Consider the following 16,312-nt stretch of genomic DNA (forward strand, 5'->3'; position numbering starts at 1 on the left):
GCACTTTCACTGCAGGGGGCACAGGTTTGATCCCCGGTTGGGGAACTAAGATCCCACATTCTCATGGTGTAGCCAAAAAAAAAAAAGCAATTTCCTAACATGAACCTAACATGAATTACAAATCATGTAAAAAAAAAATGACTTACGGTTTAGGAGATGCATGTTTTCACTTTTCATGTCTTCTACTTGTTGTTTAAGTAGTTTATTTTGTGCCTGAAGCTCCAGTTTTCCTTCTTTCAGTAGAGAATAGTCACTCGTCTCTTTAACCTTCTCACTTAGCATGTGGTTTTGCTTTGTTAACACCAAACACTGTGCTCTGACAGACTCCAACTCAAGCTGGAATTGGAAAAGGAAAACCTGTATTTGAACGGCGACTCTACAGGACTGAGTAGGTAGATGCTGACAGTCTGCTCTCAGCTTTGTGGCATAATTTAATTAGGGTCAGTTCGCTGGTCTGCTTCTCTGGAACAAGATGATTCTAACTACAACAACTTCTGTCTTGGAGCTGGAGCAAGTTCATACAACTCAATTTATGCAGAACCCTGTCCTACACAGCAAGTCCTTCAGATTCTCACCCAACTTTCCAGATGCAACTAAGGACCCAAAAGCCATCACAGAGTTAATAATGTCTTTTTTTTTTAATATGAAAAGGTGAGATAGATACTACTAAGGTGCTGGGAAGTGCTCTCCTTCCCTCAGTCTGATATATCTCATTTGAAGACAGGAGCCTATAAAGTTCTCAAGTAATACATCACAGTTGCAAAAACAAATCTTATATACAGAATATATTTTAAGTATCTGAAGGTCCAGTTCTGGGCTTTGGATAGCAAGCACAGAAACGAACAAAAAAAACTAACAGTATCATGTGAAAAATGCCTCTCATTTTGCTTTAATCTGTGAGATCCCAATATAGTGACAGGAACTTTTACCTTGTGCTGACGGGAAGGGAAAAGAAGCTGAGCAGATACTAGTACATGCCAGCCACCTGCTATGGAAAGGCAGAGAAACCAGCTGAAGTCCCTGAACAAACCATGGGATGTGGGCAATATTCCAGAGTTTACAGATAAGGGATCTGAGGTCACAGATCTTGCCCACAGGCACACAAACAGTGAGGGAGACAGGATTCATGGATGACTCTGGGCCCCAAAGGACATGCTCCTTCTACGCTTCTCTAGGAGACAAAGATTGAAATGAAGAGCTACTGAATTAAGTTCATCCATCACCCTCTGAATCATATAATAAACAGTCTAAACATACAAAGGATCACTTGAGATAAATTATGTGCGACTGAAGTTAAAATTTCCTGTGTTGTCTAACATCTATTTAAAAAAATAAATATGATTAACAATTACCTCGAGTTCTTTCACACGGTTTATAGAACGATCAAGTTCTTCCTTTTTACAATTAAGAGCTGCAAGTTCCTCTTGCAAATGTATAGCTTTCTCTGAAAGACAGAGCCAAGCAACTAAATATAAAGGTTTCCCAGTGAATACAAGTCATTTAAGCATTTACAGCCAGTATGTCAGACCTAATGACCATTATTTCATCATCTAAACTAACAGAGGGAATTCCCTGGTGGCCTAGTCATTAATACTCCATGCTTTCACTGCCCAGAGTGGTTTGATCATTGATCAGGAAATTAAGATCTCATAAGCCCTGTTGCATGGCCCAAAAAAAAAAAGATATAAAACAGCAGATACTGGGTCAAAAAAAATTAACAGGCAAGTAAGTCCTGTTACTCAATAGGTAATGTGAAGTCAGTTGTAACGGTCATATATGTGGTGACCTTCCTGCTACACACAAGTCACCAGGGTTACACCACCTGTGCGGAATGCGGGGCCCTCCTGCCAACAGCTCTGAATTTCCTTAAAGACAAAGAGTGCTCTGGTAAGATTTTATAGTTACTATTTTGTCATTATCACTTCATCTAATATAAGGCTATATAAATGTATCATCAAAAAGTCACAAGCTAACTACATGGCAATACCAATTCCTATAGAAGTATTAATATTAGTCTGAGCACAACAGGTGCAAAGGAGCAGCCACACACACCTGGTGACCTTCTGATAAGGAGCAAGTACCCAGCCCTGGTTTACTCCTTGGAATCCATTTGAAATATCTACCCAAAACTCTTGTCACAGGATAGTTCCTAGAAATACACTGCAATGTAAAATATCTGAAAGATCAATAAATTACCCAACTTTCCTCGTCTCAGGGTAATATATACAAGAGTTTAGGAGGCTATATGTGAAAATAAAATATCATGAAGCATAAATATGTGTTAGAAGTTAAAAAAAAATAAGAAACCAGGTCATGAGGTACAGAGAATTAAAATAAAATTTATCCTAAGTAAAAAATAACACCTCTCATGGTTTAGAGTAGTATTAACCAATAGCAGTAAGCTGCTGCCACGTTCTTGACATCACAGATTTATTCATCAAGATATACTGAAATACAGTTGAATAAAATTCTACCAATAAATCACTGATCTGTGAATATACAAAAAGTTAAACAAGAAACAAAAAATTAAAAGGACAAAATCTATGTCAGTTAATAGTAACAATGAAGTGGAAGGTACCTATTTTTTGGATTAAAGAACAGACCCAACTTAAGAAGCTAATAACCCGTGTCGAAATTGAAAAATACAGCTTCCTGCCCTGCCCCCAAAATCACCTTTATTTTTCCTTTCATCTTCGATCAGTCTGTTGGTTCTAGTGATATAGTCCTCCTTCAGTTCAAGTTGATACCTGAGAATCAGAAGGATGGAAAATGAGTTCCTGGTCACTTCCCTAGACAGACTGCTAACAACGATGGCGTCAGGGCACTGAAGGATACTAAACAGGACAACGCATGAACTTCAGGAGCACTCAGTGCTAAGGCCAGGGGTCCACATTCTGGCTATAAAAAGTCCACTAAAGTCTTGCTGCAGTTCTATAAACCGGGTCCCAAAACTCAAGCACAAAATGAAGGGTCATGTTATTGAGGCTATAGAGGGCACTGTTCCTCAGCTGGCATCCAGTGACACAAAAAAAGTAAATTTACTTACTTTATACTGTATACAGCAGACTCTAAATCCCAAAGGATAACAAGTCAGTCACTTCCAATCCACCTGTCCTGCCTTCCCACCCTCAAGCAGGATAAGACCTTTTGCCCTACGGAGCTGAAAAGTAGTACTAAGAGCTACTGTCAACAGCAAATATATTTGGACTGGTAATACCAGTCACATTTTCATGAAATTTTACCATCTCCACCAGCTGTTAGCAGCTGACTTTCTGGTTCAAAGATTGGAAAAAGGAAAGAAGTACTCCTGTGGTGAATACCCTCAGAACCTCAACACCTGCCAAAGTCATATGAAGACACCCACGGACAAAGATACCTGACAATTCCACTCCATAGCTGTATCAAGCCAACATACACACTTTTATTCACTTATTCCTAAAACTTTAACAACTATGGATTCTTTATAGAGCTTATCTCTAAAATAGACAAATCCATAAAATATGTGGATAAAAATCTACCACGTCAAAACTGATCCACAGAAAAGTGCTATATTTTTTATTAGAATTATTTTAAAGAATAACCTCCAAAAACCTTTGAAGGTACTATATCATGAACTATCAATGACAAATTATGGACAAAGCAGTAGAGAGAGGCCAACGATGAAGAAACATCGAGAGCTGCTGTGTTGAGTCATCACTTCACTATAAATTCACTGCATCAATAAACATTAAGTGAACACTTACTTTGCACCAGACGTCACACTGAGCACTGGAGAAAAAATTTTCCACATATGCACTGAATGCCTCTGCACTAAGATACTATCCACTAGAACACAACAGAACTCAGACTAGAGGAAAGCCGTGGTACCATAGCTGTACATATTTTCCTTTCCCTCTATTGTTTTTTGCTTTATACAGTTAATTCTAATTTGTTCCTTTTGATTCTGGCTTTACAGAATCTTGAAGGAATACAGATCAACAAATACTATAACGAATTAGCAGAATAATTTACAGATCATTAGATATTCCATCTGAATGGCAGTATGAGTAGGGTAGAGGAAAACATAAAAAGTGACTATAATCCCCATGTTATAGCTTCTCAGCAAGTTACAAGGTGCCCTAAGAAATTCAAACAAATCATAGGCCCTCAATAAATACTCCAGAAGTGACAAGAACAAGCAGAGGATGCTATTTCCTGTACTATATCTTTTTAAAACCATCCTAACTCGAATATTCACAGGAAAAGCTCGACTGTCAATGAACATGTGCATTTTTTTAAACATTGGATTGTGCCATAAAATACTAGTCTTATCTACTTTATTAGTGTTGCTGTGTTTCCATCAACTTAATTCAAACACGATACTTTTTCTTTTAAAGATGCCAAACAATTACTTTAGAAGTTCGTTCTTGAGCTTTTGGTCATAGGTCTCCTCAATGCTCTTTATATTCAACTCCCGTCTCCTCAGTCCATCAGTCATGCTTTTATTTTTTTCTTCTTGCAGCCTCTGGGCCCTGAAATTAGCAAAAACAGATAAGGCAAAATTGAAAAATATTAATATTGGGGAAAAGACACCATGTGTTTTTAGCCCCACAGCCTCAAACTGTTCTGTGACTGTCATGGCTAGAGAGTAAAAACAAAGGGCTAGAAGTGTCCCACTATTTTAGGAGCTGATCTAGTGATGATGGATCTGAACTACAGACAGAACTCAATAGTTCTCTGGCTGGGGCGAGTGAGAAAATGCCAAAACCAAAGTGGTGTCTCACAGGATATGGTTCACACTTTTAAAAAATGGTCACAAGTGGTAAGTGGCCATAATCAATTCAGGGGTAAAAGATTACTGTTTTAAGTTACAAAGCTACACACACACTTCAGTTAGCATACTCAAGTGCTTGTTTCTTTTATAATACTGTTTCTAACTGACTAGCCCATAGCTATTAAAGACATAAAATTTGTTCTGGCCTTTCATAATCTACTAGTTCAATATCAGTGAACCAAATCAATACTGAAGAGAAAATACTGAAAAGAGAGCAAAAGATAGATGGATCAATCAGAACATCCCAACACCGAAGAAAGGAATGGTCTTGATAGTGAAACCTCAAGTCAAGCACAAAATCAATTCCAGAGCCGGGGAACTGGGTTCACAGGGACTCAGATCAAGCTAAAACCAGAAGTGCTAGGGAACAGAGACTATTCCAAGCAAAGGATAAACCGTCTGTGTGTTAGCGCCCTCTGCTGGTTAATCTGTAAAACAAAGGACAAGTATTTAGCTTATATGATATGCTTCCCTGATGGCTCAGATGATAGACAATCTGCCTGTGATGCAGGAGACCTGGATTTGATCCCTGGTTGGGAAGATCCCTTGGAGAAGAAAAGAGAAACTCACTACAGTATCCTTGCCTGGAGAATTCCATGGACAGAGGAGCCTGGTGGACTACAGTCCATGGGGTCACAAAGAGTCAGACATGACTGACGACTAACACGTTCACTTTCAGTATGCTTAGAAAGGAGGAGGAGGGAAAATGGAGGTAAATAAGTGATTACATAATCATTAACTATCAGTGCTAAAATTGGTTTCCTTTTCTCTCTTATGGTCAATTTACCTCTTGAGTACTGCCCAAAACAGTAAGGTTGGCAGAGAGAAGAAATCAAACAAACCTAGCCTATATAAATGAGAAAACAACATTCATGAAAACAAAGACAAATCTTTTAAGGAAAGAAGATTCCTGGAGTACCTGTGAGTGCTGAATAATGGCAGCTCCCAAATGGGAAAGAACGCTTATTCCATAAACTATACAATGCTGAGCTTGCTATGTATCCTAGGTAAGATGTGAAGAATGAAAGACTGGTGAATGTATAGAAAAAGGCAACACACATATTACAAGAAACAGTTTCTCCCAGTACAAGTCAACTCAGAGCCACCGTGCTGCCCTTTTTTGCCAGCAGAGCAGGTCAATCTGGCAGGTCTGGCTGTCTGGAATTCAGTTACTACATGCACATGAAACTGAGATCTGAATGGTTGACATAAATGGGAAATGTACGATCTGTTAAAGCATTATTTGCTTCTCCAAATTATTTGTCTGGTCCCACTGTAGCCTGATGATGGCATTTCCTTCCACTTTCATCCCAGTGTCTAATATTAAAAAAAAAATACTCATCCTCATTTCTCCTGAAGTGTGCCTTTGAAGCTAGGTGATATCACCTTTACAACCAAGAACTCTATTCTGTAGTATTAGAATATGTAGACATATTTAGCAGTTCTTTTTCATCTCGTTCATTCTGAAAGTCCAAAATGGACACATTTTACTTACAATTCAAAGGCTTCAATTCTTTGCTTCAGCTCGGCTTCTCTGCCTCTCAGCAAATCTATGTCTTTTAGTAGAAGTTGCCTTTGAGCATAGATTTCTTTTGTTTCATTCTGTAGAAGAAAGCATTAATTTTTACCAAGCAAGCTAAAGAAGACAAAGGAGATTTGAACTAATACATTGCTCCTAAATTCTAGAAAACAAAGGGTGGACATTTAGAGGAACAATTTTCAAGAGGTTCCAATGCAAGGTATATGTTTTGCCTTTTTATCCTCACAAAAATTGATTCCCCTCCTCCCTCAAGGACTGTTAAGTTACATTACCCTGTATTTCCAGCATCCCTTGTGTATAATTACTTTGTTACGTCATTAACATCTCCCAGACACTTAAAAAAACTTCGTTAAGTTCTACAGCAAGAAAAAAAATGAAACAAAATGTTCATTCAGCAATAAGATAAAACTTAAAAGATGATGGCCCGAATGAATGGCCACACTTCCATGTATGTGTTCCCTGAACACCTATCATGTGTTCAAGGCCACACTGGGTGCTGGGTACACAAAGATAGACAGATACAGGTCAGTCTCCACCTTAAAAAAAACAACTCAGTTTATTCAGGGAGAGACAGACAAACCAAGAGTTACACTACAGCATGATGATTTCACAAAGTACATCAAAACTCCATGGGACGAATGATTCCTAGAGGAGTCCATCAGTGGGGCGTCAGGAGAGGTATCACGAGGACCTGGCATTCCAGCTGGATTTTGAAGGGCTGGATGGTTTTATCAGGCCAAGAAGGGGAGGGGCATTCCAGGTGGGGGAATAAAGGCATGGTGCTCTTCACAAACTGCAACCTTCTCAAGAGCCTTCAGAGAACAGTTGAATAAACCAGGGTTCGAGTCTGTGAACTGGTTGATCTAGTCAGTTGTCTTTTTTTTTAATGTTATTGAAGTATAGTTGATTTACAATGCTATTTTCTGCTGTACAGTAGTAACTCAGGTATACAAATATATCTTTGTTATTTTCTTTTCCATTATGGTTTATCACAGGATACTGAATATGGTTCCCTGTCCTATGCTGTAGGACCCTGTTGTTTATCCATCCTATAATAGTTCCCATCTGCTAATCCCAAACTCCCAATCCATCCCTCCTCCACACCCTTCCCCCATGGCAACAATAAGTCTGTTCTCTGTGTCTGTGAGTATGTTTCACAGATATGTACATTTGTGTCATATTTAGGACTCCTCACTTAAGTGATATCATATGGTATATTTATTTTTGTGAATTTGGACAACTCAGCAGTGGCCACAGGACTGGAAAAGGTCAGTTTTCATTCCAATCCCTAAGAAAGGCAATGCCAAAGAATGCTCAAACTACCGCACAATTGTACTCATCTCACACACTAATACTGTTCAAAATTCTCCAGGCCAGGCTTCAATAGTACGTGAACCGTGAACTTCCAGATGTGCAAGCTGGATTTAGAGAAGGCAGAGGAACCAGAGATCAAATTGCCAACATCCTTTTTGATCATCGAAAAAGCAAGAGAGTTCCAAAACAACTGCTACTTCTGTTTTATTGATTACACCAAAGCCTTTGACTGTGTGGATCACAACAAACTGTGGAAAATTCTGAAACAGATGGGAATACCAGACCACTTGACCTGCCTCCTGAGAAATCTGTATGCAGGTCAGGAAGCAACAGTTAGAACTGAACAAGGAACAACAGACTGGTTCCAAATAAGGAAAGGAGTACATCAAGGCTGTATGTTGCCACCCTGCTTATTCAACTTATATACAGAGTACATCATGAGAAATGCTGGGCTACATGAAGCACAAGCTGCAATCAAGATTGCTGGGAGAAATATCAATAACCTCAGATATGCAGATGACACCACCCTTATGGCAGAAAGCAAAGAGGAACTAAAGAGCCTCTTGATGAAAGTGAAAGAGGAGAGTGAAAAGTTGGCTTAAAGCTCAACATTCAAAAAACAGATCATGGCTTCTGGTCCCATCACTTCATGGCAAATAGATGGGGAAACTATGAAAACAATCACAGACTATTTTTGGGGGGCTCCAAAATCACTGCAGATGGTGACTGCAGCCAGGAAATTAAAAGATGCTTGCTCCTTGGAAGAAAAGTTATGACTAATCTAGACAGCATATTAAGAAGCAGAGACATTACTTTGCCAACAAAGGTCCATTTAGTCAAAAGCTATGGTTTTTCCAATAGTCATGTGTGGACATGAGAGTCAGACTATAAAGAAAGTTGAGTGCCAAAGAATTGATGCTTTTGGACTGTGGTGTTGAAGAAGACTTTTGAGAGTCCCTTGGACTGCAAGGAGATCCAACCAGTCCATCCTAAAGGAAATCAGTCCTGAATATTCATTGGAAGGACTGATGCTGAACCTGAAACTCCAATATTTTAGCCACCTGATGCGAAGAACTGACTCATTGGAAAAGACCCTGATTCTGGGCAAGACTGAAGGCAGGAAGAGAAGGGGACAACAGAGGATGAGACGGTTGGATGGCATCACTGACTTGATGGACATGAGTTTGAGTAAACTCTGGGAGCTGCTGATGGACAGGGAGCATGGACCGGCATGCTGCAGTCCATGGGGTCATAGAGTCAGACACGACTGACTGAACTGAACTGAATGGTCTTTCTAACTTCGTCACCTGTATTCAAGATGACACTGTTAGTGCTCACTTTGGCAGCACATATACTAAAAGTAGAATGATACAGAGAAGATTAGCATGGCCCCTGTGCAAGGATGACAGGCAAATTTGTGCAGTGGCCCATATTTTTCCTAGAATACTGCTTTGCCATTATTAATGAACTGTGAGAAGAAGCTCAAGACAGTGTTCCTCACCAGTAACTCCAGGTGAGGTTAAGTTGAAGACGACTGAAGAAAAGGCTGGCTGTTTAAGAAAATAACTAAAACCATCAGTTACTGGTTTCAGTTGATAACGGAATGGTTTGTTGCTGCCACTGTCCATGTCTACAGATAATTTATTTTGTATTTTTGAATAAAGACAGTTGTACATTCTTGATAAATGAGCACAAGAGCCATGTACCAATATACTGCTTTCAACTTAAATCACTGAGGCATTTTTACTACAATGCTGTTAAAATCAGGATTTTAGTGTTTGCCATCACCAGATGAGAAGTTAAGAAGCTTTTCTATGGAGAGTAAGAATAACTGTGTACAGAGTAGAGAAATATCCAATTATGTGAAAACCTTTCTGTAATAAAAATTGTTTAAAGTTAAGAAAAACAGATGATATTGTTAGTATAAACACAATCCAAGCCTCGCAAACACCTGTCCCTCCAACATTTATTTTACAGCTTGTTGTTGTTCAGTCACTACATCGTGTCCGAATCTTTGTGAATCCCATGGAGTGCAGCACACCAGGATTCACTGTCCTTTACTATCTCCCAGAGCCTGCTCAAACTCATGTCCATTGAATCAGTGATGACATCAAATCATCTCATCATCTGTCTCGCCCCTTTCCTTCTGCCCTCAATCTTTCCCAGCATCAGGGTCTTTTCCAGTGAGTCAGTTCTTCACATCAGGCGGCCAAAGTATTAGAGCTTCAGCTTCAGAATCAGTCCTTCCAATGAATATTCAGGGTTGATTTCCTTTAAGAATGACTGGTTTGATCTCCTTGCTGTCCAAGGGACTTTCAAGAGTCTTCTCCAACACCACAATTCCAAAGCATCAATTCTTCAGTACTCAGTCTTCTTTATGGTCCAATTCTCACATCCATACATGACTACTGGAAAAACATAGCTTTGACTATAGGGACCTTTGTCAACAAAGTGATGTTTCTGCTTTTTAATACACTGTCTAGGTTTGTCATAACTTTTCTTTCAAGGAGCATGTGTCTTTTAATTTCATGGCTGCAGTCACCGTCTAGTGATTTTGGAGCTCAAGAAAATAGTTTCTGTCACTGCTTTCACTTTTTCCCCATCTGTTTGCCATGAAGTGATGAGACCAGATGCCATGATCTTTGCTTTCTGAATGTTAAGTTTTAAGTCAGCTTTTTCACTCCCCTCTGTCACTTTCATCAACAGGCTCTTTAGTTCCTCTTCACTTTCTGCCATAAGGGTGGTGTCATCTGTATATCTGAGGTTATTGGCATTTCTTCCAGCAATCTTGATTCCAGTTTGTAATTCATCTAGTCCAACATTTCACATGATGTACTTTGCACAGAAGCTAAATAAGCAGGGTGACAATATATAGCCTTGTTGTACTCCTTTCCCAATTTGCAACCAGTCCGTTGCTCCATGTCCAATTCTAACTGTTGCTTCTTGATCTGCATACAGGCTTCTCAGGAGGCAGGTAAGGTGGTCTGGTATTCCCATCTCTTGAAGAATCTTCCACAGTTTGTTGCAACACACACAGTCAAAGGCTTTAGCATAGTCAGTGAAGCAGAAATAGATGTTTTTCTTGAATTCCCTTGCTTTTTCTGTGATCCAACAGATGTTGACAATTTGGATCTCTGGTTGCTCTGCCTTTTCTAAATCCAGCTTGTACATCTGAAATTTCTCAGTTCACGTTCTTCTGAAGCCTAGCTTGAAGGATTTTGACCATTACCTTGCTAGCATGTGAAAAAAGCATAATTGTATGGTAGTTTAAACGTTCTTTGGCACTGCCTTTCTTTGTGACTGGAATAAAAACTGATGTCTTCCAGCCCTGTAGCCATTGTGAGTTTTCCAGATTTGCTGGCATATTGAGTGCAGTGTTTTAACAGCATCATCTTTTAGGATTTGAAATAGCTCAACTGGAATTCCATCACTTCCACTAGCTTTGTTTGTAGTAGTGCTTCCTAAGTCCCACTTGACTTCACACTCCAGGATGTCTGGCTCTAGGTGAGTGATCACACTATCATGGGTATTCCGGTCATTAAGACCTTTTTTATACAGTTCTGTATATTCTTGCCACCTCTTTTGCTTCTGTTAGGTCCTTGCTGTTTCTGTCTTTATTGTGCCCATCTCTGCATGAAATGTTCCCTTGGTGTCTCCAATTTTCTTGAAGAGATCTCTAGTCTTTCCCATTCTAAGTGAGCCCAATTCTCAGAACTGCTTATACATAACTTGTAGAGGCGGTGCAATTACCATTCAATACCTGGGTCTTTTTGAGAAGCTCCAAGCAAAGGTGGACGCTGGGAGGAAGTCTCTTACTTTCAACACAACTTCCTGACAGAAGCCCCGGCTGTCCACAGGAAGCAGGGCCCCAGATGCAGTCTGGTCTAAGACACGACCTTAACAAAGGAACCAGCTTTTCCTAAAGCAATGGATCCAATCTCTCCCCACACCCACTCCTGCCACTGGGCAACCTCTCTACCTCCCGTCCAGCCACCATTCTGATGGACAGGATCACACAGCCATGTGGCAGCCCTGGATGCCTCCACCCCGGGGACCTCACCTCTGTACCCATGGCTGCACGTTGCATTTTGCTTCCATTCTTGACCTCAAACCCCTACCTGCAACTCTGTCCTCTTGACCCATCTTCTTCTTCCACCCATCAGAATCCCCAGACCTGCTTCTCAGTGTCTTTCAGGCAGCCATGTCACCGTCCCTGTTGCTTTATATTAGCGGCCACCTGCCATCTTGAGCTCCCTTCCCCACCCTGCCCGACCCGTGTCTTCCATGAAATGGGCTGCCTTTCTGAAGCCAAGGAGATTCAGCTCTCTCAAGCTCATCTCCCTGAGTAACTCCATTCCTCCAGCCTTGCCAACACTACACACCCTCCTGAGAGCTGCACTGGGGCCGTCACCTGGAAGCCCTGGACTTGGTCTACTGCCGGCCCAGGCTGCCCACCCTGGCTGAGCTTGACAGAGCTCAGCAACCCTGTCTGCTTTCCAGGGCTTCATTTCCTTTAGTGAAGGCAGCTACTTCACACCTCTGATCCTCCCCTCCCTGCTGTTAACCAAACCTCACAGCTGCTGCTGCTTTGGTGCAAATTTTTCCCACTCCCATCGTGGACCAGCCCATGTGCAGTCCGTTCCCTCCAGCTGTCTCGGACGAAGGACGCCAGTACATCCTTTCCAAGTCCCATGCTTTCCCTTGAGCTCTTGACTCTGGGCCCTACTCAAGAGATAGCCCGAAATGCCCCCCACCCCAGCAAATGATTTTAGAATGTTACCTCCTGGTGCTTTTGAATTCTCTCAAGGGTTATCTTTTCCTGAGACAGCAGGGCTTCAGATTTTGCTTGACAATTTCTCTCAAATTCGTTCCGGAACTCAGCAAACTCCTTCTCACACTTCCTCTTCTCTTCCATTTTAACTTTCACTATTTCAGTATCTTTAAAGTATTTCAACTGCCAATTAATGACAAAAAATTGTAAATACCAATAACTATAGTAAAGAAACAGTAACAAATTCTCTCTTCACTGTTAGCTTTATCATTAACGCTATCTAAATATATTTAGTTTAATTCATGTTCATGTTTCATCTCATTCACTACACTTACAGGGTGTATTCAAAAGTCATAAAGAACTGACACCATCTGGCAAGAGAAATAGTATGCACAACAGTATATTATCACATTCATTAGTAAAGATTGTAGTGATTTCCCCACATACTGAAAGTGAAGACATTAAAAGACAAACAAAAACATCACTCTTAATGATAACAAGATAAATCTTACCTTCTGACTCATTTCTGCCCGTAGCTGCTGTTCTATTTCCCTCTTATATTCATTTAACTTGACTTCTAAGGATTCTAACTTTGGCTGTTGAGGGCAAGCACCGGCAAACTCATTGTCAATAAGCTGAAGCTTCTCCGCTACCAAAAAATAACACAGAAAATGAGGTCAGAGAGACATAGGCAGGTGAGCAAAAGGCCAGAGCTCAGCTCATACACAGTGTATACTTAGGAGAAAGTGTTAAGGATGTCTGCCATTTACTTATTAATACAAATGTATCCAAAAAGTGAGAGAGCTTAATGGACAGACAGGTAAGTGATTAAGCAAGTGTAACAAATTTCATGGCAGATTCGAGGTGTGTAAGTGTTTGCCATAAAGCTTTCAACTGTTCTGAAAGTTTGTGAATCCTATCTAAAATATAAAATAGCAGGGGAAAAGAAAACAAAAAGTATACTTTAAGTCAAAAAACAGTGGCATCCCTTTCTAGTGTCTATGTGCCACAGGAGAGGGCTCTTTCGCTGCATTTTGCTTAGAGCTGACTCATGCTTTCAAAACACTGACCCTAAGAGGAATCAAAGATCACGTGTTTCACTTCCTCCACTTCACAGAGGAGGAAACTGATGCCCATCCAGTTGAAGGGACTTCCAGAGGGCTAAACAACTACATAATGGCATCAATGGGGCTAAGGCCAGGTCTATGATTGTCTCACGTTCCAGCAGTCTTTCCAGGAGACCCCCAGCCCTCAAACCAACTGTGGATTTGAAACCAACCAGGAAGCACACCGCAAACCTGGCCCTCTCATACCGTCTTAATCATGTGTGACACCAATATCACTAAAAAGCAGGCAGAGGAAAAAACGGCTGGCAGAAGCAGACTAAAATATGTGTGCTCATTTGTGTCCGACTCATGGACTGGGGCGTGCCAGGCTCCTCTGTCCGTGAGGCTTCTCCAGACAAGAATGCTGGAGTGGGTTGCCATTCCCTTCTCCAGGGGATCTTCCCAACCCAGAGATTGAACCCAGGTCTTCTGTACTGCAGGCGGATTCTTGACCGCTTGAGTCATCAGACAGTAAAATATTGGCAGTGATGTCTCTGATTGGCAAAATGTTAGGTATGGTTTTCCAACTACTTTTCTGTATTCTATAGAAGCCTGTACAGTAGAAAAGGCTCTGGGTCATGGACCAGAAAACTTGGACTCTTCTATCAATTCTGACCCAGACAAGGCATTGCCTAGTTGTTCTTCCTCAAGTGATCTTAGTTCTGTCAACTGTAAAATGAAAGGATGGCCCACTGACTTGTCTAGTTCCCTGCAATGCAAGTAGTCTGAGATCTTCCCACTTTAGTGGCTATAACATAAAGTCAGATGAGACAAAGGGAAGAACCTCCCAGTCAAGAGAGCTTCAACCCAACAAACAAGGAAAGAAGTGAGCCTCTGGATCCCCGTGAGAGTTGGAAAGCATAGCCCTGGTGGTCAGGAAGGAAGGAGCAGCCCTGGAGAGGAGTTCCTGGTCCTTCTGAGAAAAAATGAGCAATGATTCCAGAAAACATGCTACCAGCAGCCTGCAACCCTCTTAGTGAAGCAACAAATACATAATACAGTACATCAGGCTGTCGCCTTCACTGAAAAAAGAAAATGGAAGAAGTATAATTATGGAAGAGGATCACAATTACCAAGAGAGTCTTTGACAGGAAATGTTGAACTTGTCTGGGTTTCCATATTGCAACTTTTTTTATTCTGATGATATTCTGCCAATTCTTTCAGAAATTGTACAAGAAATCCTGAAAGACACAATGTATACAGTTTTGTTTCACAACTTTCTTTCATTCAACCATTGCTCAATCACTGTTTATGCAATCTTGGTATTATAGCATCATCTTTTTTACATCATGTATCTTTTAAGAATAATTTCTGAGGAAAGGCCTTTCCAAGTATGACATCAAACATGAAAATTAAGAACTTATATAAGGCATGAAATAACAAAGTCAAAAGACAAATGATATACTGGAAACAAGTATTTGCCATAATATGGAGACAGGACTAATTTTCATAGTATAAAGAGCTTTTAAAAATCAGTAAGAAAACAGAAAAATAGAGCAAGATATGGACAAAGTTTATAGAAAAAATTTTCAGTGTTAAATAAACATGAACAAAATAAAAATCAATGCAAATTAATACTACAAAAGAAAGATTATATTTTCCCAATACACATATTATCAAAGTTTTCATCTTTAGCACTTTAAGTGTTGGCAACGGAGCAGGGAAGCAGGCGTGCTCTTTCACTTGGGAGGGAAATTGGTCAGTGTTTATGGATATTCAAAATCCAAGTATTCAAAAACCCTTTAAGCCAGTCATTCTACCTCTCTGAATTTACAGAACTACACTTTCTCAAAAGGGAGTAGCACTGCACACCACATGCTTCTAATGGCAAACACCAAATAATAAAATCTTCATCAACATGGGGATAATTAAATACATTCTTTAAACATAATTAGTCTTAGTACACTGATAAAAATTTATTGCTGGATAAAGGAAGCAAATTGCACAACAATATAATATGATCCCATTTATGAACATATGTGGTTTAACTACATATAGACTTTGACCCCCATAAACTAAATGCTGGTAGGATACGCAAGACACTCTTCATTCTAGTTATCAGCAGAAAGTAAAATTAGAGAATATGAACAGAAGTTTCTATTTTTCTTTTACTTTATACCTTTCTGAATAGTTTGAAACTTTTTTTTTCTTTTTGGCTGTGCCACGTGGTTTGTAGGATCTTAGGTTCCTAACCAGAGATCGAACCTAGGTCCCCAGCAATGGAAGGATGGAGTCCTAACTGATGGACCACCAAAGAATTCCCTGAAACTTGTTTTTGGGTTTTTTTTTTTAAGTCATGAGTATAAATTTTATAAGTTTTCACTTTCTTAGAACAGATGACTGGATTTCTGAATCAGCCAAGGGCCTTTTTTCTTTACTACTGAAGATATTACAATATACTAGATCTTTTTAACTGTGGGTGATTGACAATGTTACTTTCCTCTGTACAGCAAAGTGATTCTGTTTTACATATATGCACTTTTTAAAGAACATTCTTTTCCATTGTGATTTATCATAGGATACTGAATATGGTTCTCTGTGCTATACAGTAGGACCTTGTTGTTTATCCATTCCGTATGTAAAGCTTACCTCTGCTAACCCCAACCTCCTCCCCCTTGGCAATCACAAGTCTGTTCTCTAGGTCTGTGAGGCTGTTTCTGTTTCCTTGATAGCTTCAGTTGTGACATAGCCTAGATTCCACATAAGTGATGTCACACAATGTATTGTTTTTTACTTTCCCCACTGGACATACAAACTTTTCTTTCACA

General features: G+C 40.0%; 1 protein-coding gene and 1 non-coding gene across 6 annotated transcripts in view; one reads left to right on the forward strand and one right to left on the reverse strand.

The window, feature by feature from the left end:
• OFD1 (OFD1 centriole and centriolar satellite protein) overlaps nucleotides 1–16,312 on the reverse strand; it is a 63,028-nt gene that overhangs the window by 26,043 nt on the left and 20,673 nt on the right. For all 5 annotated transcript variants that reach the window (XM_043896772.1, XM_043896771.1, XM_043896773.1 and 2 more), the window contains 8 exons: nucleotides 14,618–14,725; nucleotides 12,951–13,087; nucleotides 12,448–12,621; nucleotides 6,309–6,415; nucleotides 4,392–4,511; nucleotides 2,674–2,747; nucleotides 1,353–1,444; nucleotides 147–336 (listed from right to left, as the gene is read on the reverse strand). In XM_043896772.1, the coding sequence (XP_043752707.1) occupies nucleotides 147–336; nucleotides 1,353–1,444; nucleotides 2,674–2,747; nucleotides 4,392–4,511; nucleotides 6,309–6,415; nucleotides 12,448–12,621; nucleotides 12,951–13,087; nucleotides 14,618–14,725 (1,002 nt within the window). The remainder of the gene's footprint in view (nucleotides 1–146; nucleotides 337–1,352; nucleotides 1,445–2,673; nucleotides 2,748–4,391; nucleotides 4,512–6,308; nucleotides 6,416–12,447; nucleotides 12,622–12,950; nucleotides 13,088–14,617; nucleotides 14,726–16,312) is intronic.
• LOC122691016 lies at nucleotides 8,998–9,104 on the forward strand. The gene has a single exon (XR_006340266.1). It is a non-coding gene; the product is annotated as a U6 spliceosomal RNA (small nuclear RNA).

This window comes from Cervus elaphus, chromosome X (assembly GCF_910594005.1).
Source record: "Cervus elaphus chromosome X, mCerEla1.1, whole genome shotgun sequence".
In the NCBI taxonomy this organism is placed as follows: Eukaryota; Metazoa; Chordata; class Mammalia; order Artiodactyla; family Cervidae; genus Cervus; species Cervus elaphus.